Here is a 25,076-nt window from a genome sequence, read left to right as displayed (position 1 = left end):
TCTTTTTTGTGGTGGGAATTAGTCTTCAGAAGAAAGATAAAAAGCTGTGATTGTTATAAACAATATTTCTTTAATGGGCACTGAATAATTAAAAGTTTGTACTCCCTGTTCAGTTTTGAGTAGAAGAACTCTGCAGCCTATAACATCTGTGTGCTCACTGAGAATTTGTAATTGGCATGTTCATTCTTAGGATATTAGCTTTCCAGAAAATCTTTATATAGTTTAAGTTAATTAATGCATTGTTTTAAGTGAATTGGGCGGATAATTCTTTGATAGGCGGACAGAAGGACAGAAAGTATGATTATTTATGGAAAAGCCTTAGGCTTTAGTGGTGTACTTGGGGTGTTTACGGGGTTGCTGAAGACCAATGAGAAGATAGGCTTGGCAGCTCTTCAACAAGAGCATTAATATTCCTATTTGTTAAATTACTATAAAATAATTCATGCTAAGTAATTCCTTACTTTTCAGAATGAAAGACTATACAGAGCAGACATATTCTTCTATGTTCTTTATTATGAGATGTTACATAATGCAGTTTCAAATGTAAAATACGTAAAATGCTAAGAACTGATACATGTTATACTTGACATACTCTGCTAACGCAACTGAGAAATTTCCTCCCAGTTAATTAGTGTAAGATTCTAAAACTTGTCTTGGAAATTTTGGTGTCCAGTTACTGTATGCTTCTGGACTTGAGTGGCGTCTGTAGGTATCTGTTAGGATGATGTATCCTAGGAAAACAGAGGCTGCCACCCTGTGCCAAGAATCCTTATTGCCTTTACACAAGTAATAGTGGTGCTTCAGCAAGAGAGCAGCCTCTCACAGAGGCTGTTTTTGAGGGAAGCTGTTAAGCTTGTGATGATGCAAGGTCCTGCACCTGGGTTGAGGCAGTCCCAAGCACAAACGGCTGGGCAGAGACTGGGTTAGGAGCAGCCCTGAGAAGGACTGGGGGTGTTTGGTGACAAGACCCCCTGACCCAACTTCAGTGTGAGCTTGAGCCCAGAACCCCCTCAAGTGCTGGGCTGCATCCTCAGAACGTGAGCAGCAGGTCAAGGAAGGGAATTCTCCCCCTCTACTGCACTCTGGGGAGAACTCCCCTACAGTCCTGTGTCCAGCTCTAGGGCAACAACACAAGAGGGACATGGAGCTTTTGGAGTGAGTCCAGAGGAGGCCATGGAGATGCTGCGAGGGCTGGACCAGCTCTGCCCTGGAGACAGGCTGAGAGAGCTGGGCTGGTTCAGCCTGGCTCTTTAAGGGGAGACCTTAGAGCAGCTTCAACGCCTATGGAAGCTATAAGGGGCTACAAGAAAGCTGGAGAGGGGCTTTGGACAAGGGCCTGTAGGTACAGGACAAGGGGGAATGGCTTTAACCTGACAGAGAGGAGACTGAGATCTTAGGCAGAAGTTCTTCCCTGTGTGGGTGCTGAGGCCCTGGCACAGGTTGCCCAGAGAAGCTGGCTGCCCCATCCCTGGCAGTGTTCAAGGCCAGGTTGGATGGGGCTTGGAGCAGCCTGGTCTAATGGAAGGTGTCCCTGCCTGTGTCAGGGAGTTGGAACTGGCTGGTCATGCCTTTCTTTATACATGTACTTTTATTTGATGCTCTCTCTTCAAAGAATATAAGAGGTCTGTGAAAGGAATGCAGCGTTTGACTCAGTGGGCCTAATGAATTCTCAGCTTTAAAATAGAGATGTGTTGAAGCTATCTTCTTAGTGGTTCTCAACGTTTATGGCACAGAGATAAAAACCCTGAGGTTTTATAATGTGGTAAGTAGAACCAGCAGTTGAGCCACCCTACTACTAAATTTACACCAAAAAAAAAGATAGAATAGTAAATTATTTGTCATCTGGATTCAAAGGTATTCACTGAGCATGTATTCACAACATTATTTTACATTGATCTCAAATTTCACCAGGGTTTTTGGGATTTGTGAAGTCTGCACAATAAAAGATCATGCTTAAAGTGCATCAACAGAACCATGAGGAACCATGAGAAAATCACTGCTTACAGGGAGTTACGGCTTGTATTAGTGTCATTGGTTTGTTGGTGTCCATGTTCAAAGTATTCTTCATATCTTATTGAATTAATTCAAATGTCTGGTCCTTGCCTTAAAAAGTAGTACTGGAATACCCATGAAGCAAGTTAATTATGCCAGAATAAATATTTTTACACAGTTGAAATTTTGCCCCAGTCGTTTCCAGAGTGAATGACCGTATAACCTTGTCACATGCGAGACCATTGCTTTACACCACTACAGTTTTTTGAAAGGGATTTTAGGTAAAGAGTACTGACATCTTGTGGCTGCATGAAATAGTGTAAGAAGCTCTGGTCAGAGGATGATCCGTTTAGAAGAGCGTGTTGCAATTTCAGCAAAGGCTAACGACTGCATTTCCCAGTGGATGTAAGCACACGCCTCTACAATATGCTTGTCTTGTGAAAAACATTCAAAGTAAAAACAAACACCCCCCCCCCCCGAAAGTCTGTCTTATAATTCTGCTGCTGCTCTTTAAGACGGAGCTTTTCATGCTACAATTATTGGTTATTTTAAGATACTCTTGGATTGGTTAGACTCAAATATTACTAAGGCTCAGAAATAGTGAACAGAGAAACAGAAAATCACATCCAATATTTTTTATTAAAATGCGTTTCACTTACCTAAGAATGAAATCGTACCAAGTGGCATTTTAGGAAAGGGATTAGTTTGAATTTTCTGTCCTGCTTTTTTCTTTTGTTTATAGAGAGCCACATTTTTTGCAATCAAAATGTGCAGGAAAAGATGTGTAGTCTTTCTTCAACTCACCATGGAAGTGGTGGTTTCATGAGGACTGTCTCAGGCACAAGTACATGTCTTACAGCTCTACTTGGGGTCCATCTAACTGCAAAATGCTCGCTGTACTCGGCTGGACCAGTTCCCAAATCCATTTGGTGGCCATTTCCTGAGCTGTTGGTGCCACCGCAGTAGAGGGGCAGCAGCAAGCACCACAGTTGCTCCTTCCAGCAGCAGCAATGACTCTGGCTTCAATACTTGTTAAGGGCAGCCTTGTGCTGCTCGCTGCTGGTCCCCATGGTGGGGCTGCTGGGCATAAGTGAAAGCAGCATTTGTCCAGTTCTGGTTGCATCCTTCCTGCAGGTTCACCCTCTTTCCAAGTGTCAGCCATAGTCAGTGCTCTTGGAGTTGAGGTTGAATTGTGTGAAGTAGAATTGCAGCATGGTAATAGCAACATAGTAAACTTCAATGTGAAAACCTTGTGGCAGGGGAAAGTGATTTTATTTTAAACTCAAACTGATTTTGGTAATTTGCTTTCACACTTTCACAGCCGCATACTCACACTCACCTTCACAAGCACAAATGTGTTCTCTGGGTTGTGCATGATAGGGAAGGCAAGGATGCCAGCTGACAGGTCCTCTTTTCCTCTCCAGGGCTTCTGTTAGTCACTTGACTATGTCCATGATGATTTTGGATGTGCCATTTTATACCTTCTCGGAGCTGGCTGTGATTTATCTCTCAGCCTGTTCACATCTCTGTGTGTGCCGTTGGGTTTTTGCTCACTGCCCTTTGCCCACATGGGTGCCTTGAGAAGAGGGCACACATGTGCTCCTGTATGGCTGCTCTTCTCTATGCCCCCACCATGTGTCATCCCAAGAGTTCTCCTTCCACCAGTTGTTCCTTCTGACATTTCCACATCCATGTCCTCTCCATTCTCCATTCATGCCATATTTGACATTTCTCTTTCAATTCCCTTCAGGGTTGTTTTTCTGGCCCTTGTTGATTGTTATTCAGTGGCATCAGGGGGCTTGGACCTTGTGCTGTCATGTGGGCAGGTGCTGCAGGAATCACATGAACTTTGTGGACTGACTTTATAGTTGATCTGCTCATTGTGTTGTAGGAAGTGTGTTTTCATGGAAAAGGGAAGCAGGGAAACAGTAAAGTCAATGATGAAGCTACACTAGTGGTGCCAGTGGAGCCTGTGCCTTTTCAAAGGCATAAGATACTTAGATTAATACTTTTCAGAAATAATTTTAACTTTATAATCTAATTTTTGTGATTGCATTACGATAAAAGCCCAGTCCTAATAAGGACATAATTCTGTTAACTGAAAACTACACTGCAACAGCCAGTATTCTATGTATGACTTTGAGTAGGGATTGCAGACAACAAAGTGGTGCAAACACCCATTTGACATTAACACAGTGAATTACAGAGTAATGACACTCTGGAAAATAATAAATTGTGACACTAAAAAATTCTTTCCTCAACTGCTGTTTTCAAACTGACTGTTGGTAGAAATTGCATTTACTTGTTTCAGTTAATTTCCATTACCTTAATGTATTAAAGTGGTATCGTTAATAGTATATGCATGTCTTTAACAGGAACCAGTGACCCATACGTCAAGTTCAAACTTGGAGGCAAAGAAGTATTTAGAAGTAAGACAGTACACAAGAACCTCAATCCTGTGTGGGACGAAAAAACATGCATTCTTATAGATAACCTAAGAGAACAGTTGTATATAAAGGTGAGACACTATCTTACTTATGTCTGTCAAATTATAACAGAAGAGTTACAGGTAGGATTTAGATCTTTTAATTTTTGTGGGCTGAAAAATTTATTCTGCAATAGTGGGTGACTGAAGACTTTAGAGGTGAAAATTACTTAAATTACAGCTGTAAATAACAATATCAAAATTTTCAAAAATGAAAGGTAAATACAGGTATTTTTGTTTCTTTCAGGCCATGTTTTTTTTCTTTTATACTTCTTTAGTGGCACCTTAGGAGAAGGACAGAGAAAGCTAAACATGTTTTGTGATGATGGCATCCCTTTTATTACAGAAATATCACTGCATCTTTCTGATATGAAGCATAATCTTTCCCATTAAAATAAATTCTTTGCTGAGATTAATTTGCCCAATTGTCCTGTGTTTTCTTTCTTTTTTTTCTGTTTGTACTGAACACAGTGGGTTTGCTTACGTTTCATAATGCTTTATGCTGTTTCTATTTTAACATTGTCTCTCTTTTTAATATATGACAAGGGAAGATGATTTTTTCATAATAGAGGCATCACTTAATCCAAAAGAACAGATAGCAGCAGTGCCACTAGCTAATCCATGTTTGTATAAACACCAGAAAAGCTGGGATCATTGTTTTATAGGCATAGAAACAAAAGACACTTTTCTGGCCCCAATAATTTATGGTCATCTATATCCAAAAGTTAATTGTGTAAAAAAGTAGATAAATAATAAGTTAGAAAATTATGTCAGAAAAACTATAATCTTAGGCTTCTAATTAGGACATAGAATAGTTAGGGTTGGAAAGGACATTAGGATCATCTAGTTCCAAACCCACTGCAATGGGCAGGGACACCACACACTAAACCATGTCACCCCCATCTCTGTCCAGCCTGGCCTTGAATACTGCCAGGGATGGAGCATTTATCACTTTTTTGGGCAACCTGTTTCAGTGCCTCACCACCCTCACAGGGAAGAATTTCTTTCTTTATCTAACCTTTCTATCTAAACTTTCCATGTTGAAGTTTGAATCCTTTAGTTACCCCTTGTCCTATCACTACAGTCCTTAATGAAGAGTCCCTCTCCAGCATCCCTATAGCCCCCCTTCAGATACTGGAAGGCTGCTATGAGGTCTCCACGCAGCCTTCTCTTCTTCAGGCTGAACAGCCCCAACTTTCTCAGCCCAGCTTCATACAGGAGGTGCTCCAGTCCCCTGATCATCCTTGTGGACTTCTCTGGATTTGCTCCAACAGCTCCATCCCCTTCTTGTGTTGAGGACACCAGAACTGCACATAGTACTCTTAAGTGGGCTCTCATGAGAGCAGAGGAGCAGGATCACCTCCTTCAACCTGCTGGTCACGCTCCTTTTGATGCAGCCCAGGATACGGTTGGCTTTTGGGGCTACAAGCGCACACTGAAGCTGGGTCATGTTCATTTTCTCACTGTCCAACACCCCCAAGTCCTTCTTCTCAGGCTGCTAGGAATCTCTTTTCTGCCCAACATGTAGCTGCGCCTGGGATTGACCTAACCCAGGTGTAGGACCTTGCACTTGGCTTGGTTGAACTTCACGAGGTTGGCATTGGCCCACCTCTCAAGCATTTCAAGGTCCTTCTGGATCTTGTCCCTTCCCTTCAGTGTAACAACTGAACTGCATATGTAGCTCAAAAACGCTTAGAGAAAGTATGGAAACTTAAGTCTTACCTATGTAATCTTTTTAATTTGTCTGTAATAATATAATACTTTAGATCAGCATCATTCTTAAATCTCAAATACATGCAAAAATTTTAACTGAAATATCAAATTGTAGGGTTTTTTTAGTAGATGAATGCCACTTAAACAGCCTCTGAGTATTGATCTGTACTGTTTCATGTATTCTGCTCAGATAAAGTGCATTGTTACTAGAAATGTGTAAAGTTAATTGTCAGTTGACATTTTCCTACCCTTCTTAAGCTTAGTAACTTGCAAAGAATAAACACACACCCAAAACTATGAAAAAGAGAAGCAGTTTTGAAGGACACTTAAAACACAGCTGCCTATTTTGGTTTATGCCAAATACCAGCCCTGCAGTAGGGTCATGAAGGAATAGGTGTATGTATTTCAATTTTTTTTTCCTCCTAGGAGGAGTGTGCCAAGTGGCAAATGTCTACCCATGTTTGTGCTCTGAACACAGTGTGTGAAATACCTCATTTTTATAGCTTGTCCAGACACTCTAGGCAGTGTTGTATAGTCTTTGGGCCATGGGATTTGTTACTATTGTCTCACTCAGTCTGTGTTAAGGTATTTGTAGAAGATGAACAGCTTTAACTGCATCCTGGAAAAGAGTTTCTGTAATGCAACCATCAAAGTATTTACATCAAAATTGAAGATCTTGAACCTAGACATGTCACATCTCAAATATTCTCATTGCTGTTCACAAGTCTCACTCTTACTTAGAGCTGGAAGTCTATTTTGGTCCTTTGTTGCGGTTTAAACCCTAGCCAAACAGCTTGTTCACTCACTCCCAGGGAGTGGTGCCGGGGGCTGAGAGCAATTGAGGCGCCCCGCCCCCAGGCTCTCCCCTTCCCCGCTCCTGGAGGAACGGGGAGGAGGACCGAAAGAGTGCAACTCCTGCGGGTTGAGACAAGAACAGTCCAGCGACCAGTGTACAACACAAATCACCACCGCTACTACCAACTACAACAATGATAAGGGAAAATAACAAGGGAAGAGAATACGATACCACCGGCCAAGAAACGAGTCCCACCCTGAAGCCCGTGTCCTTCCGGGTAACTCCCAGTTACCCCCCACCCTGGGCATGAGGTGCTGTGGTATGGAACACCCCCACGGCCAGCCTGGGTCAGGCGCCCCGTCTCTGCTTCCCCATGGCTTCCCCTCCTCCGTGGCAGAGCATGAGCCTCACAAAGTCCTTGTTCAGAGTAAACATCACTTAGCAACAACTGAAAACATCAGTATCACCAGCACTGTTCCCAGGCTGGAAGCCAAAACACTGCACTGCACCAGCTACCACGAAGGAGAAACATGACTGCTACTGCTGAACCCAGGACAGGTCCTTACAAATTCTGTTGACAATATTTTCCAGGAAAATTTAACTAATCTAGAAAGTCAGTTTTGATAACTGACATTTCCCCCCTTTTTGCTGTAATTTTGTATCACTTTTCTTTGTTGCCATCTACCTTTTTTGCTTATTTCCCTCGGAAAGCTGTCCCCAGTTTATTTGTTACATGGGAAGGCACAGTGTATCAGATCATTGATACCATTCCACGTACTTGGCAACATAGTTCTCTCTGGATGTCAGTAAATTTGTCCATATGCTTTCTCTTTTAGGTGGCAAGGTTTTTTCTTACAGAAATATATTAAGATTTCTTCTTAGATTTTAATATTCCCAAAACCTAGAAACTTACATGGTCTTCAAAATATACACTTTTATACCTAATACCAGTGCAAGTGCAATAAACCCCCACTTTTCACATTTTACTGCCCTCCTGCTTGTACTCTGCAAAACTGGTAAAGGTATCAATGTATAGTGTGTCAGCAATTCTGCTTGACTTCAGTTGTGCTCTTCGTCTTCCTTCTTTTAATGCCTAAGTTTATAAAAATGCTTCTTCCGGTTTTATAAAATTGGTGCTGTTCACATACGCAGTTTGGTAGTAGTATAGCACCATGTCTGTAGATGATGCATTTTGACTTCTATGTAAGCAGTTTCAGACTTGATTTTGTGGCCAGAAAGTTTCAGGTTACTTTCAGAGAGTCCTGGTTTAACAAGCAATGCAAAATAGTAATATATAAAAAAAGATTTCTAATGCTGGAAAATGCTTTTATCTCCTGTGCATCTTAGGTCTTTGACTATGACTTTGGACTTCAAGATGACTTTATTGGTTCAGCGTTTTTGGATCTCACATCACTGGAATTAAACAGGTATGAAACAGACAAGCCTATGGAGTAATTCTTCATGGTTACCTCCTAATATTATATTTATGGAATTGCAAATAGAACAGTGTCCTCAAAAATAATTATATAAACCTACATCATATAAAACCATCTGAGGAAAACCACTTTTATTTAGAGAATTACTGTAATATGAAAGTTAATATATTAATTGATCATGAACAATATTTTTTACAGTGTCTGCAGAGACGTTAGCTTTATAACCACTTTAACCTCGTATTTATGTTCCATGAATTCGCAGCATTACCACCTACTGCTGAACTTTTTTTTTTCAATCTGTTATTGTTACAGTTCAGAGTTAATTACTGCAGTACATATAAGTCCTTAACACAGGATAACGGTTGTAACTATTTATGAGTGTTCAGACTGCAATACTTGGAAGTATAAATAGGGCAAATTTGTGACATTTTTAAGTGTTTCATATAAATGTTGATGCCCTTAATTCCCATGATTCAGAAATTTCATTATCTGAAAGCTTGTAATAAAAAGAAATGCATATATTTTTGTTTCCTAGGCAAACAGATGTTACCTTGAGTCTGAAGGATCCCCATTACCCTGACCATGATCTGGGAAGCATATTAATATCAGTTCTGTTGGCTCCTAGAGAAGAACAGCGGGAAGTGGTAATTTTAAATGTTTTAGTATGTGTTACCTCTCTTGTTCTGTAACCACAGAACTTAAAGCACAATAATAAACCAGTTAAATACAATAGTAAACCAGTTAAATTCTGGGATTAAATTGATTTTTTCCAATTCTTAAAATAACATTGAAGAGTGTTTCTGGTTGTAGTACCACATACTTTGTCTGATTTGAATCTTTCCTGAGATAGAACTGCAGGATCCAGATTGAATGTAAATGTTTAGCGGTTTCAGTTAAAGTCAGTTGCAGGTGAATCGTGCTGATTATTATAGATAAATATCAGTAAACCACTGGTGAAGGATTTTGGACCTAGTGTTGCCACCTCTAGATAAGAGCATTTGAATCCTATTCCACACTGTAAACAAAGAAACTTGAAGAAAGGTAATATTTCTGCTTTTTGGCATCTAATGATGGAATATTATTTGATCTTTTTCAATTTCATGACCTGATTTCAATCATAAAATCATGTGGATTTTTAGGTTTATTGTAATCTTCATCAATCTTAGTTTTTGATCTGCTTAGTTATAAGTGAAAATTGTTTCCAGTTTTATAGATCCTGTTACTTCTGACAAATTCTCTCTCTAGTTTGATGTATTTTACTACTTTTTTTGTCAGTTGACTTTTGACTTGAGCAGTACTGGTACAACTATGGCAGAAATACAAGAGATGACTTCTGTCTCAGAGCTTGTAAAATAATGTGGATTCCTTTGGCTTCAGGGAGGCCAAGAAAAAAATAAATACTAATATGATGAAATTTTCCATGGATATGGTCCATTATATGGTTTTCATAAGAGGATATATATTTCTATGTGCTGCAGTGTGACAAATCATTCTGTTGCATACCTGAGGAATATGGGCAGGTTCTAATATGCTTTGTTTTCCACTTTTCTCCTAGCTGTTATTAAATAACCTAGTAAGTCAGTTGCTGGAACTCGGTGTTTGGTATTTGGTGTGACAGAGATGTAGAGTTTTGAAAACTGGGTTTTCATCTCTTCATGACATTCAATTAAAACTTAACAAAAAGAGTAGAATGTGGATGCAATGGCAGTTTAATTAGACAATGCGTTTTTCTTCCTTTTAACAATACATTTGTCCAGACAATTCAGAGTACTATCTTGGCAAATTTCTACCACTAAAGTGTTTGTCGCCTAAATTGAAAATTGTATTTAATTTCAGGGGGTTTGTTTGTGTATTTAGGTACCACCAGCATTTCTGAGTAAGCTGGTAATAGCTCTATTTTTCCAAGTGGCTTTGGCACTGTCCTGCCATAATCCTAAGTCAACACAGCATGGAAATACTGTATTTTTATGTGGAAATCAAATACGTGAACAGCACATTAATTTCCTTTTTCATCATACAGCTGTGATGATAGCTACCGTGATGCTCAGTGTTACCAGCTATTATATCAAAAGCACTCAAGAAAGTCACAGGTGAAAAAGTGCAATTAAACCACTATAGTGTAACATGTCTTTTACATGTGTATTTACTTGGTGAATTTGCCACAGAATGTCAGAAGTAATGGAAGCACCATAGACTTGGTGGGTAGCAACTTTTTTCATACCCAGCTGGTTGTAATAGGACAAAGAATTGGGTTTGTGCTGTTAATGCTTTTTTTTTTTTAGCTCTTTCTAATGGTTGGATTCAATGATCTAATGGTTGGACTTAATAATCTTAAAGGTCTTTTGCAACCTAAATGATTCTGTGATTCTATATAGTAAGCAAATACTCTCAGTTTACCCCCAGTAACTAATTTTTCTTCCCATTCGAACTGTTATTATGGGACTTCGTTCTGGAAATGCCCAAAATTCAGAGTAGGCTTCAGGTTCTTAATCTGAAGCTTTATATTTAGTATTAGAAACCAGACTCTCTAAGGTATGGATTTCAGAGCAGTTCTGGGAAAGATGAAGTAAAATTAGAGAATTTGTGTCAGAGGGGAGATGACCTACAAAATAAATGCTGAATTGCTGTATATAAGTGTGTTAGGAGTTTAATAATTCAAGGCAGTGTTATCTTTTATTCAGTTGCCACATGTACGTATTATTTATTTATTAGATTTTATTTACTCTCTAAGGAGTAAATATATTACAGAATGTGTCGCCCCAATTAGATTGTCGTCCTTAGTAATTTTAAAAGGTCTTGTAATAATAAGGATAATTTTTATTGAATTTAATATGGCTGAGATCAGTATTTTTTCAAATGTTATGTTAAAGGATTGAGGCTAGTTCTTGTCCACTCTGGAAATGTTCAGTATACAAAGTCCTGATTAAAGAAACTCCCCATCTGTGTAGCATGCTGTTTGCATAATTGCTGCTTCCCTTCTCCTTGGATATCTCTATGCAGGTAATAATTCAAACAGTATAGTTAAAATACAGAGATAAAAACGTGTAAGCACCTCTAAATATGCTTTAATGACTGCTGCATAGAACATGCAGAAATACTCTCTTCACATCGTGCACTTTTTTCCTTAAATTATTGCAAATTTATTTAAATCTTGTTGATTTGATATCTCTATGTAGCCTCCATTTTAAAAATATATTTTATTCTGAATAAGTTTTAATTTGTTCAGGTGATAACTCTAAATTTGCTTGCACATATTGTCACATGTAAATGGTGTAAAATAGTTGCATCCTCAAGCTGAAGAATTGAGAAATTAACCCCTACTGTTTAAATTTTAGGTACTTCGATTCCATGTATATTTAAAATGAGAGAGTTTATTAAGACCATTGGGAAAATGAAAACAGGAGTAGCATTCTTGTGTAGCCATAGAAGCATTGTTGTGTCTGACTCTGCATTTTGGGCAGCAAAGCATTTTGTTGGAATATCAAGATAATGCACAGGTGTATTATAGGAAGATGCATCCTGTCACACTGCGTAAAAAATACTGACACTGATGGAGGATAAGATACTGCAGCTGGAAGTTTGAAGTTAAATGGTACAAAATATGGGGCCTTGTATATTGCCATCTGTCTGTGATAGAAGTATTATTACAAATCATTTAAAACAAGCAGTCAGACAGAGGAATACTTCGTTTGGTTTGGGTGAAACTATCTTTTGTGAAGCCATGAGGTGTGCGAAGAGATAAGAGAGATATTAGGTATACATAAGAGCATTCTCTTCCTCATCTTTCTGAAAGAAATTCTGAGGAAATGCAGATTTTCTGTGTGTTGTCTGATTACATGTTCTTTAGAATTTATAGCTAGAAGGTCAGTTTTGCTAGGCTCAAACCTGATTACATCTTTGGATTCAGATATCAAGCAGGAATATTAACATATGCATATGCTCGTGTAAATGGATGTGAAACTGTATTATAGATTAGGAGAAGGGAGAGTTTGTCTTTGGGTCATGGAGAATTTACTTACTCTGGAGTGAAAAACAGTGTTCAAGTAGTTTACTATTTGTGTTTTTCCAATAGAAAAATGTTAGACATGGTTTCAGGTAAAGGAGATTTGGTGTACTATTTCCATAAAGAAGAACACACTATTTGATTTTTGTGGTATGTTTTCTTGGAAGAAAATACAGAAGTAGCCTGCAGTTATCACTGAATATTAATTTAAGAGTATGGACAGGTGGCCAAACTTTCTAGCAAATATTCTATGCCATTATCTTTGCCTTTTGTGACCTAATGCTTGTTGTAAAGGCATAAAAATGTTAATTTTTAAAGTAATAATCTTGTAATATCTCATTTGATCTATATACATGAATTAAAGTCCTATTCTTTTGAATTTTGATGAATGAAGGCAATCTGGCTTGTTCCTATTTTCAGTCAGAACTTGTGAATCAAAACTGATGAATGTTCCTACAATTATTCTTTAAAATGTCTTCAGTATTAGCAAAAAGTAATCTATTTCCAGCCTAACATAATTAATTGTGGTAGCAGTGGTTCCAGTAATTCATATGAATTCGCTCTGTGCTGTCAACTATACTTGTCCTTTACATTAATTATTTAGCATTTTTAATTATTTTTCTTGGAGAGAAAAGATAGCTTAGATAGCTAGTGTAAACTAAGACATGAAATAAATTGGTGTGGGGAAAAGTATGTGTTTAGAAGAACATTAAAAGCTGTGAGGTCTACGAAAAAATGTATGAACTCTTCTTTTAAGAAATAATGTGTTTATGATGTACTTTCTATATTTTTCATTAATTTCTCCTTTTGATGCCCAGTTTGAAAGAAGTCAAAGCTAGCAATGACTTAATTTTTTTGCTTACACCTGCTCCAATGAAGCTCGCTTTACTTTAATTCCAGCAGTATCCATTAATACTTCCCTTCGGATGCGTGTAGTGCTGTGCATGCTGCTGTGCCATTTGTAGCTATGTGCATGCCAGTCACGCTGTGCATGTGAAGTCTGCAGGTGCTGTGATTGGCGTTGTTGTCACAGGTGCCACAGTGCATGTCAGTTTCTTTCTCTGGCAAAGCTCAGCACACAGATTTCATCACTACAGTGTGACCACATGCTCATCACTGTTGCATGTCTCCTGCATCTTCTCAGTTGTTTCCAACCTTGGTCTTGCAGGCAACTCTTGGCTACAGGGAATGATAACAACTGTTGCCTTAGGGCCGGCAGAGACTGGGGACTACCATTCCACCACTGCCAACGGCCTGAGTACTGTAGAAAGCAGGGAAAAGGAAACACGAGTGCTACTTGGATGTTGCTATTCGATGAGAATAAAGTTCACAACATTTTTTTGCCTTAAATAATTTATCCCAAGTGATGCTTAGTATTTTTTTGCTTCAAATAAAGATATTAGAAGCATTAATTTTCTGTCAATTTGCTTGCTGTCTCAAATTTTACAGTGATTCTTTTTTCTGGTTTGGTTTGGTTTGTTTTGTTTTTTTAATTTGCCAGAGGGATATTATCATCAGCTATAAAAAAAAAAAAAAAAAGAAAAGAAGGAGATCGACTGAGGCCATGGAATGTTTCCCATGGAATATTTTCAGATTAAAAAGTTCTGCGTGGATTATCCATCCTAGTCTGCCGTATGATATGTACTTGTTTTACGGGCTTCTAAGGATGGTTATCCTTATCCTGATGGTCATCTTATCCTGCTGGTCATCTTATCCTGCTGCAGCTGGTGATGACGGTGATTCACTCAACATACGTTCCCTAGCTATGACTCAAACTGAACTCCTCAGAGTTGAAATAATATTTGATATGCAGTTAATTCATCTGTCAGGTTGTATTCTCCTCCTTGCTCACAGCCTTGTCCAAAGCCTAGTTTTGTTTCTGCTCTGATTTACAGCTGTGTAGCATTCACAGGATCCAAAACTCAGAGGCTTTCTCTTATCTCCTCCTGCGGGCTTCAAGCTGCTTAATTCTTACATGAATGGCTTTCTCCAGCCTTATAAAATATTTAGTATCTATGGATATTTTTCAAAGCCACAATGCTACAATTATCATTAACTTATTGCAGAGTCTTTAGGCTTTAACTCTCTACAGCAACTTAAACTTTCCTCAGCAGCCCTTTGATTTTCTTCTCCCCCAAAACTGTGCGAATTGGAAGAATTTCTGGATATTTCAAAGCTAAGAAATACACTTATTTTCTTCCATTTTCAAATTTTACCCATGTAATACTTTCATTTCTTAGCAAAGTCTGCATTTCAGGATTTGTTTCCATTATCTGAAAATGAAGGTGGCTTTGCAGTAATTAATAAAAATAAAAATTACATTTGTTTTTCATGGCAAACTTCCAATAGAAATAAGTGATCTTTGATGTGTCAACAACAGGCTGCTGAATATTATTTAATTGTATAAATTAATTTACTTGTGTTTCCACAGAACTGCTTTAACCAACAGTTACGTTCACGGATAAATTGTCCACCTCCATCTTGACCAGTATTTCTCTTTTTTTTAAGAATGTGTGTCTGTGGACACTTTGCCTTCTGGCGTGTCAGAACATTGTATCTAGCAGTCCCAAGGTTTCACAGAGTATTTGGGTGATGGTATAGGGCTACTGCATTTTGGGTTTTTTTGGAGTCAAAGTATGAGGTTTTTTCTGTCCCATGTGCATAGCTATCAAACCAAAGAACTATTTTTACTGCTGTGAAACTAATCAGCAGTGGCAGCCTTAAGGACTTTTTAATAGATACATGTTGTCCAAAGAGCCTTAGGCAGGATTTCTCTTAGGTGGCTGTAGCTGTGAGCTAAAAAGTAGTGCTCAGAAAACCTGGAGTGCATTAATACTAAAAAACCTACCATTCAAGTATCAAAGTTGAAGTCACTGTCAGTAATGGCACATTCATTTTTTTTTCATTTGCTAATCTAATTCTTTTTTTCTTTCTTCCTTTTTTTTTTTAATTTAATTTAAACAATTTCACCTAATGTGTTGTCTCTGGAAACAGTGCTGACTCTGAACTGTGCTGCTATAGTTGCCCAGATTTATTTCAGTCTTGTGTAGCTGTTGCTGGAGTGTACATGTGGCTGCTTCAGTTGTAGTTGTGGTTAAATGTGGATTATCCCATAAGGGACAGTTGGCTTCCTTATCTGTATTGCAGAGAAAAAGTAATTAAATTGATCTATTTTGTTTTCAGACAATGCTAATGAGGAAGAGTTGGAAAAGATCAAGTAAGGTAACTTTTAGCATGTGGCTTTGTGTTTTTTAGAAGAACTATGATGTTTTACCAAACATGCCATTTAGGGCCTGAAATCTGTGGCACAGGGTTTATTCTCCTTCAGATTGTGTTTTAATGACATTGTTTTGTGTTTCATCAAACCAAAATTGTGAAACAGTTGAGCTTTTACTTTTTCATTAAACCTCTCAACTTTGTTACAGCATTTTAGCCTGTTTTGAAGTCATCTAGTAACTTCGTGTAAGTGGCAAACATGTCCTGCTTTGTCTAAAACCTTTAATTTCTCTTGTATAATCAATTTTCTCAAAGCTTACTTGTTGGTGCAGAGGAATTCATGCCAAAGGGTAACATTTATTTCCCTATTACTTTCTCTTCCTACTGATCAGAGTTTTTGTGTATGGAAGTTTTCAGTGATGCTTCTCAAAGACTTGTTTCCCTGACTGACAGATGACAGTCATAGCTGGGCTTTCCGAGAGTGGAAGGTTTAAAGAATCCTTTTCAGCCTTCACTTTATACAACTTTAGATGCCTCTTCAGGCAAGTTCAGTGTCTGGCTTTTCTCCTATTAGGAGTCATAGAAGTGATGAAAAAGGGGCAGCACATGCTCCTTGTCACTAGGGAAAGGCCAGGAGTTTGACTCCCAGTGGAATACAATCCATTCGTACCTTTTTCCAGTATTTGTATCCAAAAAGATTAAGAAAATGTGTATAGTTATAGTAATATTAATATATAATAATAATGCTGAGATGCTGCTTTCAAGTTTTAAGCCTTCTCGCATAATTAAAAACAGAATTAAAAGTTTTCAGTCTTGAGCTGGTGTGGTAGGTCTGGGTTTTTTTTGAGATATTACCCTGTAAACGTTAAAAAGGTTAAGGGTTTCTAATGTTAAAACAGGAAAAATGAAGTAGCTATGGTGGGTGATTTCACTTACTTTGCAAAGTGTTTTACTTCTCTAGCATATTGATGCACATATTTAAATAGAAGGTTACTAAATAAACAGTGTTGTGTATAGTGCTCAGTGACAAATATTTTTACAGTTTTTTTAACCTTTTTAAGAAAAAGAGAGCAGGGTTCATAATCCTTGGGTTATGGATGGGTTTTTCACACAGTCTGCTTCTGCAGTGCAGGACAGTATTCGGTCCCTGTTTCCTTTTTGAAATCTGTGAAGCAAAGGTACATGGTGAAGTGATGATGTGCAGTGTTTTGTTTCTCATATGGTTCATGTAACTTTTCCTGAAATACCTGAGATGCTTGAACTTCTGAAAAGTTAATGAAGAGCTGGGAGGATGGTGGACTGCAGAGCTGTTTTGCATCACAAAAGTTATTCATTAACTCCTGATGTGCTGAATGTGCTGGTGACAGTTTGTAAAACCAGTTTATTCAGAACTTTCCCATGCTTCAAATTACAAACTGAGAAAACTGTGAGCTTCAATAATCATGAATGGATGGCACAACGTGACAGCAGGGAGTTCTTCAGAGCTGCTCAATTAAATTATTTATCCATGTTCTCCTTTGTTCCACTCATTTGGTAACATTTCACTCAGTAGTTGCCATTTTTGCAAAAGGAGTATCAAAAGATCTGGCAAATAGTAAATATATGAATTTAAATATTTAATTCTTCTATATTTATCCCATCTGAAGTAATAATTAGAGATGTAATGCACGCAAAACGTCTTACATGCACTGGAAGTATCTTAAAGGTCTTTTGCAACCTAAATGTAGTATCTCAGTTAAAGCACAGGAGCTCATTTGCCTTGTGGGGCTATTTCAGAGTTCCAAATCTTTGGTCTGCTCTCAGGAAAAGAAACTAAAAAAAATATTTTATTTACAAAGGATGCCTTCAAAAAAACAAGAAAAAGTTGCTGTTCTCTGTGGTGCAGGATGATCAATATTAAATAAAGCATCATTTGTGGATTAAAAAAAAAAAAAGTCTAGAAATATATCCTTGATGCTATTAGATAATGGCAAAAGTGCCCTGTTTGAGACTCATCTTCTTCAGGAAGAGTTTGTTTGCACTCGTGAGAGCTTAGAAAAAGCAGAATATTAAAATTTTTTAAAGATATGATTATAAAATTTCCTAAACCTACTTTTTTAGCTCTCCAGAGTCTTTACAATGGCACTTCTAATAAATTAATTTGATTTTACAATTATGGCACTGTATTTTACTTTTTAAAGTCTATATTCTTGAAGCTTTTTGTTCTGTAACAAGATCTGCTGTTCTGTAACAGCAGCACAGGTGACTGTGGCATTGTGTGTGTTCATGAACTGCACTGCTTGCACATAATTCCTTGGACATGTAGTAACATGCAAAAATAATGGTAACTGATAATGGTAATGAAAATAATGATAACTAGATCAGTTACCAAAAATAATGGTAACTGATCTAAAGGTATGCACGTACTTGCAAACAATTACTTTGGCCAAATTGAATTTCTACTTCAAATATCACCCCTCCTATGCACTTAAAAATGGAGTTAAGATGTCATTAAATACCCAGGCCAATGCAGCTGTGAATTTTACCTACTTTGCATGTAAACCAGTGTTTTCAAAAACATTAGTGCTGTAAATATTTGTTAGTGGCATTGCAAAAATGCAACACCACTTTTCCTTTTGTTGTTAGGGTTTTTCTTCTGATGCTATTGTTTATTTTTGGGGGCGAGGGAGAGAGGAGTCTTAATTTTGTTTTGGTTTTTTTTTTGTTTCTGTTGTTTTCAGGGGCCTTGTAAGCATTGTTTGGTTAGGTTTTGGTTTTGATTTTTTCTTGTCATGTTTGCATTTTATCACACATACCCTCCATCCAAGTAAATGGGAGCCATATTACTCCCCACACTGTCTGGGTCAGAGGGAATACTCACCTTTCACAGCATCTAGCAAATATTAAATTCAAACAACTTAGAAGTCAGAGCATTTATGTCCTCATTCTGTGGAAAGTCTTCCTGTCTTCAGCAACAGCAGACTCCCAGTTGGCTACTGAAAAAAACACCAAACCAACAAAACAACCTAAGCTGTTTATATACAAAACTGCCAAAACTTCATTTGGGAAGATACAATTTGCATTCAGTTCCAAATTGATTGGTTTATTTCATCCACCGCAAGCTTGGTGTTGCCGCAAAGCAAACTGGTGGCTGGTGGTTACGACTTAGCTGGCTGTTTGCTGCATGGTCTGGGAGAGGAGGCAGCTCCATTTTTACCACTATGTATGTACAATGATCTATTACAGCTCAGGAAAAAGGGGAAGTGTGTTATTCAATGTTTGTGCACTTTTTTATGACCCTGGTGTTTTCTCAATAACCTTAACGTGCCTGTGCCTCAGTTCCTGTGGTTTAGGGTCCATTTTGTTAGATACTATGAGGGTTAGCAAACAAGTGCTACAGCAAAAAGACAGTGCTTGTAGGATCCAAATAGTCAGTCATTCATCTAAACCAAATTTAAACAGGACTGTTTAAATTAATTTTTCTTTTTAAAAAGTTCTTGGAAAAATTTTGAGCTGTGCAAAATGTCTTTTCTCTCTATGTATGGATCTGACTTGTTCAGCGTCTTTTGTTTTCCACATCCACCACCAATTTCCCTTGGAGTGGATTTTCTTTTTTGTATTAGTTCCTCTGCTGAAGGTTCAGACTTTCCTTGGTTCTTATTCTTTGAGTTAAGGGAAAATAACTTCCTGCTTCTCTCTTGCTTTCTAAATTGTCTGCATACCAGATGCAGTTTAGTAAACAGTTGCTGCAGTTCAGGTATAAAAGAGGCACAGAAGAGCCCAAGCTTCCAAGAGAGGTAATTTATTACTAATAGTCAACATCACCTCCTACAGTGAGATGAATAGTGCTAATTGCTGGAGTGATTTGCATTACACCATCCTTGAGGTGCAAGCTATCCTCTTGCACCTCAAGGTGATGAGAAATAAAGAATCACCATTTCCATCAAGAGCCAGTGTGGACTAATTGGAAGAGTTGTTTTCGCCTTTTTCTCTGGTTATGAAAACAAGAAAATAAATCCATTCTGACTTCTTATTTAATAATTCTCTGCAGCACAGAGGCTTAATCAATAGCCAAGGAAAGGGTATGGGAACGGAACCTATTAAAGTGTTGGCAGCATGCAACTGAGTTAGAAATGCACATATCGCTCTTTCTTCTTGTAATTATTGCAATGTTCAGTGCAATGCTGTCACAAATAATAGTGAAAGAAAAAAAAGCTTTACATTTTCTTTACTGTTTTTAAGCCCAGAGTGTCTAACAGAGGAAAAAGAGACTGTTTAAAAGCCCTATTTTTTCTCATGTAAAAATTATGTTCTCTTTAAGTACTTCCTCCTCATTCTTCTCTTAGCTTCTAATGGTGAAATTTCATTACTTTTCCCATGCCTTTACTGCCAACATTTTTAAAACAGAAAAAGCTTACTGCTTCCAGCACTTTTTAATGTGAAGTGCTGTTTAACTTTAAAATCAAAAGCATAAATCCTAAATTTGAGCTCAGTGAAGCTGCAGTTATAACTCAGCACTGACAGTATTTTCCAGCCCAAATCAAAATTCTCCCTTGATTATAGCTTGAAATTAGGAAGGGGAAGAGCCTACATGCTTTTTTAAACAAACAAACAAACCAAAACACAGCTTGTAATTTTGTTTAGAGTTATCAGGTAATTTTACCTACATTTGACATTGTTTGCATTAACTTAAGTAGAAGCTTTTCTTTGCATGCTCTCTCTCACAGAACATTTCATTTTATATAGAGCAGGCATATTCCTCTTTGAGCAACCAGAAAATACTAAATATTTTATGAAAAATCACCTGTTCCCCCTGCTTTTGTACAATTTGCTATATGATTACAGGAGGTTAATTCAGAAAAGAGTAAGGAATAGTGGCTTCAGGTGGTACTATTTACTTACTGATAGGATAATGCAACCAAGAGCTTGTTTTGAAAGTTTTCTCTCTGCTGTGCCAAGTGGGAGGAATGGAGGAAAAAAATGAGACAAGAGTCTTTGGAAGGTAACAGGAATATCTCTGGAAGATGAGGCCAATGACATGGCAGGTAGTGCTGGTAGACAGACCGACCCTCACTTGCCACAATTTTAAATGTCTGGGATATTTAAAAAGCTACCTGAATGCAGGGTAGGTATGAAAAAGAATGTAGGATTAACACGCTGAAAAGTTGTATTTCTACCCTAAAATGGGAACAATGGCAGCTAATCTCTGTTTGACAGGTGTTTAATCTGTCCTTAAAAATCTGCAGTGATGGATATTCTACAAGTTCTGGCTGTGGCTGGTTCTAGTGCTTAACTGTCATCTCCATTAAAGCCTGTTTTTTCTCTAGTGTCTGACCCATGGTGCAAATTAAACTCATCTCTTCCCACAACAGAGATGGGTATGTTTTATCACACTGATTTGGGCACAGTTTATATACAATCATTTTAGATTGAGTCTTTAAAAAATGATCCTTTGAAACATATATGTGTGTGTGTATAAACTTAATTCAGCTGAAGGTTTAGGATGCATGTAAGCGGTAACGAAACAATGGTGTTTGGAATTAAGTTTTACTGCAAGCAGAAAATGGGTCAGGATGAATAGCGAGAAGGTGGGAGAAGTTAAGTCTGATGCTTCAAGCCCAGCCAGCGTGAAGCCTTGTTGCTGTGTGCGCACTGATCAGCAGTAGCCAAAACGTCGCTGTGTTATCCACACTGGTTTATCCACAAATGCAAAGCACAGCACCCATCCCAGCCAGACCCAGAGCAAGGCAAGGTGAAGTGATGTGGTCAGACTGGTTTGCTTACAACCATGTCTCATGCTCACTCACTGGTACTTGTAGAGCATGGAGGAAGCCTCTTTTCTAGGAAAGGGGTTGCACGAGCAATTACAGACATTTATGTATGTCTCCTCACTTCTGCTGTAAACAGCAAGGGACTTGACACATTGTGGATTTACTGGCCATTCCCAGAGAAAAGAAATGTGACAAATAAATACATTTTGTTTTCATCTGATAACCTTCATATGCTTCATTGTGTTTCCAGGATGACAAAGTACACTGTCAAAGATGCAAGCACAGAGGTCTGATACCCACTGAAAAGTTCTGGTTGTTTCTATAGGGCACGTAGTGTGCTATTCAACTAAGCAAAATTCCGTGTGGGAAACCCTTGGAAATTAAGTTTGGTTTGACTAGTTGTCAATGTTTCTTCCCTTCCTGCTCATTTAATTTACAAGACAGGAGTATAAGAGTGATCAGGAACTGTGTCAACATATAAGTTTGGTCTTCCAAACTGAAGATGAGAAGATGTCAGTGTAATTTTTACCAAGTAAACAAGTTGTCCTCTCTGACTGTGAACTTGGACAGTGACCCTGGCACAGGGTAGCTCATGTGTTTTCTAGACAGCGTACAGATGAGTTAGTGAACCTACAAATACTCATAGAGAAAATGGGTAACCAAAAGCCATAATACTGGCTGACCATGCTGTTTTGTATTCCTTTTTTTTATAACAAATTCCGATGAATTTGGTGTATTCTCACACGGGGGTCTGATTCTCTCTGAACAGCGTATCCTGATGTTTTGTGAGAATTTTTGCCGGCTTAGCTAGAGGGTGAGTGTTGTACTATCCTATGTGAATATTTCATTTTGACAAATCCTACACTCCAAGAGTACAAATTGATACACTCACTGCATCTTTTCACAAACTGTATACAAAGAAATAAGATTAGCTCATGCTTTCCTATGTACCTATAAGTATTTAAGCAGCACTATTTCAATTAAGACAGTACCTTTTAGCCAAAGAATACTGGGAGACCTCTCTCAGAAATGTTGTTTATTTCATTGAAAATTATTTTCATCAAAATAAGGGACTACTCTGCCCTTTTCACATCTCTGGGAGAATTGCCATTAAATTGGGTTCAGACCTGATCACACCCCATGTTAAACCTGCTACATTAATAAAACTTAAGGAAAAGCTTTTGAGTGCCTTGAATTCAAAGACCATCAGAGGAATGAGTAGTTTGGCATCTTTACCCAAACATAGTAGGTTAAAAGATATTTAATAATTACCTACTGTGTCCTATTAAGTCATAGTATTCCAGTAAAATCTGGAGCAAAAGCTGTCACCTCTTCTGAGAAAATACTGGCTTTTGTAAGCCATGAGGTTCTAAATGGCAGTTCATCAGCTGCAAACAGTGCTTGATGGAAAGCTACTAAATAATGAATAGAAGTAAAAAAAAGTTCTGACACAGATTCACCTGTCTGTTAGACATCTGGTTATAAAAATTATTCAAATATTTAGTGAGGCTTATATTTGCATTATTTGTATGTGAGAGATAACAGCTGATGCAGTTAACAACCAAAACAGTGGAGTAAGCATTTCACTGTGGGGTTTTCTGGGTACGTGTTGCAGATGAGGAATGGCTTTAAGCTGACAGAAGGGAGATTCAGATGAGATCATGGGAAGTTCTTCCCTGTGAGGGTGGTGAGGCCCTGGCACAGGTTGCTCAGAGAATCTGTGGCTGCCCCATCCCTGGCAGTGTTCAAGGCCAGGTTGGATGGGGCTTGGAGCAACCTGGTCTAGTGGAGGGTGTCCCTGCCTGTGTCAGGGAGTTGGAACTGGATGGGCTTTAAGGTCCCTTCCAAGGGGGTCCTTAGTCTGTGGTACTATGATTCTATGAATTCTGGAAGCACAGTGAGTTTTCATCAAGTCTTGGTGACACTAGTCATCCTGGGCAGTAGCAGGGTCATCAGGACACCCTTTGACTTTCACTTATTGCAACCACAGTTTCAAAGAGGAGTTGTTGGGAGGAAGACAAGGGAGAATGATACTGACACAACCTCTCTGACAGCTTCTGCTGCACACCATTGTCTTGTGTATGTATTTCCACGCTTTTCTAGAAAAAGCAAGTCATAGTGGGTGCTTAAGAGAGTCACAGCCTTCATCATACTGCACCTGAACTGGCTTTAGCAAGTGACCTTAAGCAGAATACACAAGCAAACAACAGAAATAAGTGAAATGCTCCAGAAGTATCACCTCTTATTGCAAATACTGTAATACACCAAGATTGCTACTAAACATGATATCAAGTTGTTAGAGCAAACATCCTAAACCAGATTCAACATGGCAGTCACATTAAAACACAGAATATACGGTATATTTCTCAACTACAGAAATACAGACTAGCTTCACCTAGAATTAAAATATCCTGAAATGTAAAATATAGTTGATAGAAAGTGAAGGTAAATGTTGTTTCATATTGCATTAATTATCAGTAGTAGTTAGTTTGCAAAACTTGCTTAGTCACAACAACTGATCATTAAAAAGGAATCATTGTGATCCCATTGGAGGCTTTTTTGTAGCTCAGTGTCTACAGGTTGATGAATTCTGCAAGGTGTGATATTTCATGTAATTTCTGATAGAGGAAAATCATTGTGAATACATACAACTGTCCCTTGATTTATTTTCATTATATGGACAAGCTAACAGCTGCATCTATTGGCATTCTCAATCCTTATTTTAAACATTTGTCCAACCCATGCAAGCATCTCAGAAAGTGGGTCTATTATTCAGCTGTTCTAGAACAATAAATTTTGCATTCAAGGATGCAGAGGAGGAGGAGTGTGTCCTAGTGGTGTGTGTAACAAGGAGATTTTGTAAAAGCAAGGCCTGTTTGCATGGGCATAACCACTGAGAGAGGCGGTGCTTTGCAGGGCTTGAAGGCTGATCAATGAAGAGGTGAGGTGTCCTGGGTTCAGCACTAGCAGTCTTTTTTCTCCTTCTTAGTAGCTGGTGCAGCACTGTGGTTTTGACTTTCAGCCTGGGAACAGTGCTGATAACACTGATGGTTTTAGTTGTTGCTCAGTAATGTTTACTTTGACCAAGGACTTTCTGAGTCTCATGCTCTGCCAGGGAGGAAGGGAAGCCGGGACAAAGCAGAGACAGGACACCTGACCCAAACTAGCCAAAGAGGTATTCCATACCACAGCATGTCACACCCAGTATATAAATTGGGGTGAGTTACCTGGAAGGCCCAGATTGCTGCTCAGGTCGTATTCTCTTCCCTTGTTATTTCCCTTATCATTATTATTATTGGTGGTAGCAGTAGTGATCTGTGTTATACCTTAGTTACTAAACTGTTCTTATCTCAACCCGTGGGAGTTACATTCTTTCGATTCTCCTCACCATCCCTCCGGAAGTGGGAGGAGGAAGAAGGGGGGGAAGTGAGCAAGCGGCTGCGTGGTTCTGGGTTCCTGGCTGGGCTTAAACCATGACAGTTTTTTGTGGCACCCAAAGTGGGGATCAAAGCGTTTAGATAAGGTTGAGGTCAGGCTGTGGGTTTCTCCAGCTCATTAAGAGAAGGAGTTCCAAAGGTCAGTTAGATACGAACATAAATATGTGTGAGAGTTTCAAAAGTACTTACTAAAGGGTCTCTTCCTTTGAAAAGAGCAACAGTTACGTTGTGGCAATTAATACACTCAT

General features: G+C 38.4%; 1 protein-coding gene across 1 annotated transcript in view; it reads left to right on the top strand.

The window, feature by feature from the left end:
* Nucleotides 1–25,076, top strand: part of MCTP1 (multiple C2 and transmembrane domain containing 1) — a 258,485-nt gene that overhangs the window by 100,248 nt on the left and 133,161 nt on the right. The window contains exons 3-6 of the mRNA XM_057398378.1: nt 4,368–4,510; nt 8,334–8,413; nt 8,958–9,066; nt 15,609–15,647. Of these exons, the coding sequence (XP_057254361.1) occupies nt 4,368–4,510; nt 8,334–8,413; nt 8,958–9,066; nt 15,609–15,647 (371 nt within the window). The remainder of the gene's footprint in view (nt 1–4,367; nt 4,511–8,333; nt 8,414–8,957; nt 9,067–15,608; nt 15,648–25,076) is intronic.

The sequence above is a fragment of the Pezoporus wallicus genome, unplaced genomic scaffold (genome assembly GCF_028554395.1).
Source record: "Pezoporus wallicus isolate ANWC-B61680 ecotype Strahan unplaced genomic scaffold, APGP_CSIRO_Pwel_v1 contig_6580, whole genome shotgun sequence".
NCBI lineage: Eukaryota > Metazoa > Chordata > Aves > Psittaciformes > Psittacidae > Pezoporus > Pezoporus wallicus.
This window is presented reverse-complemented; position numbering and strand designations above follow the sequence as displayed.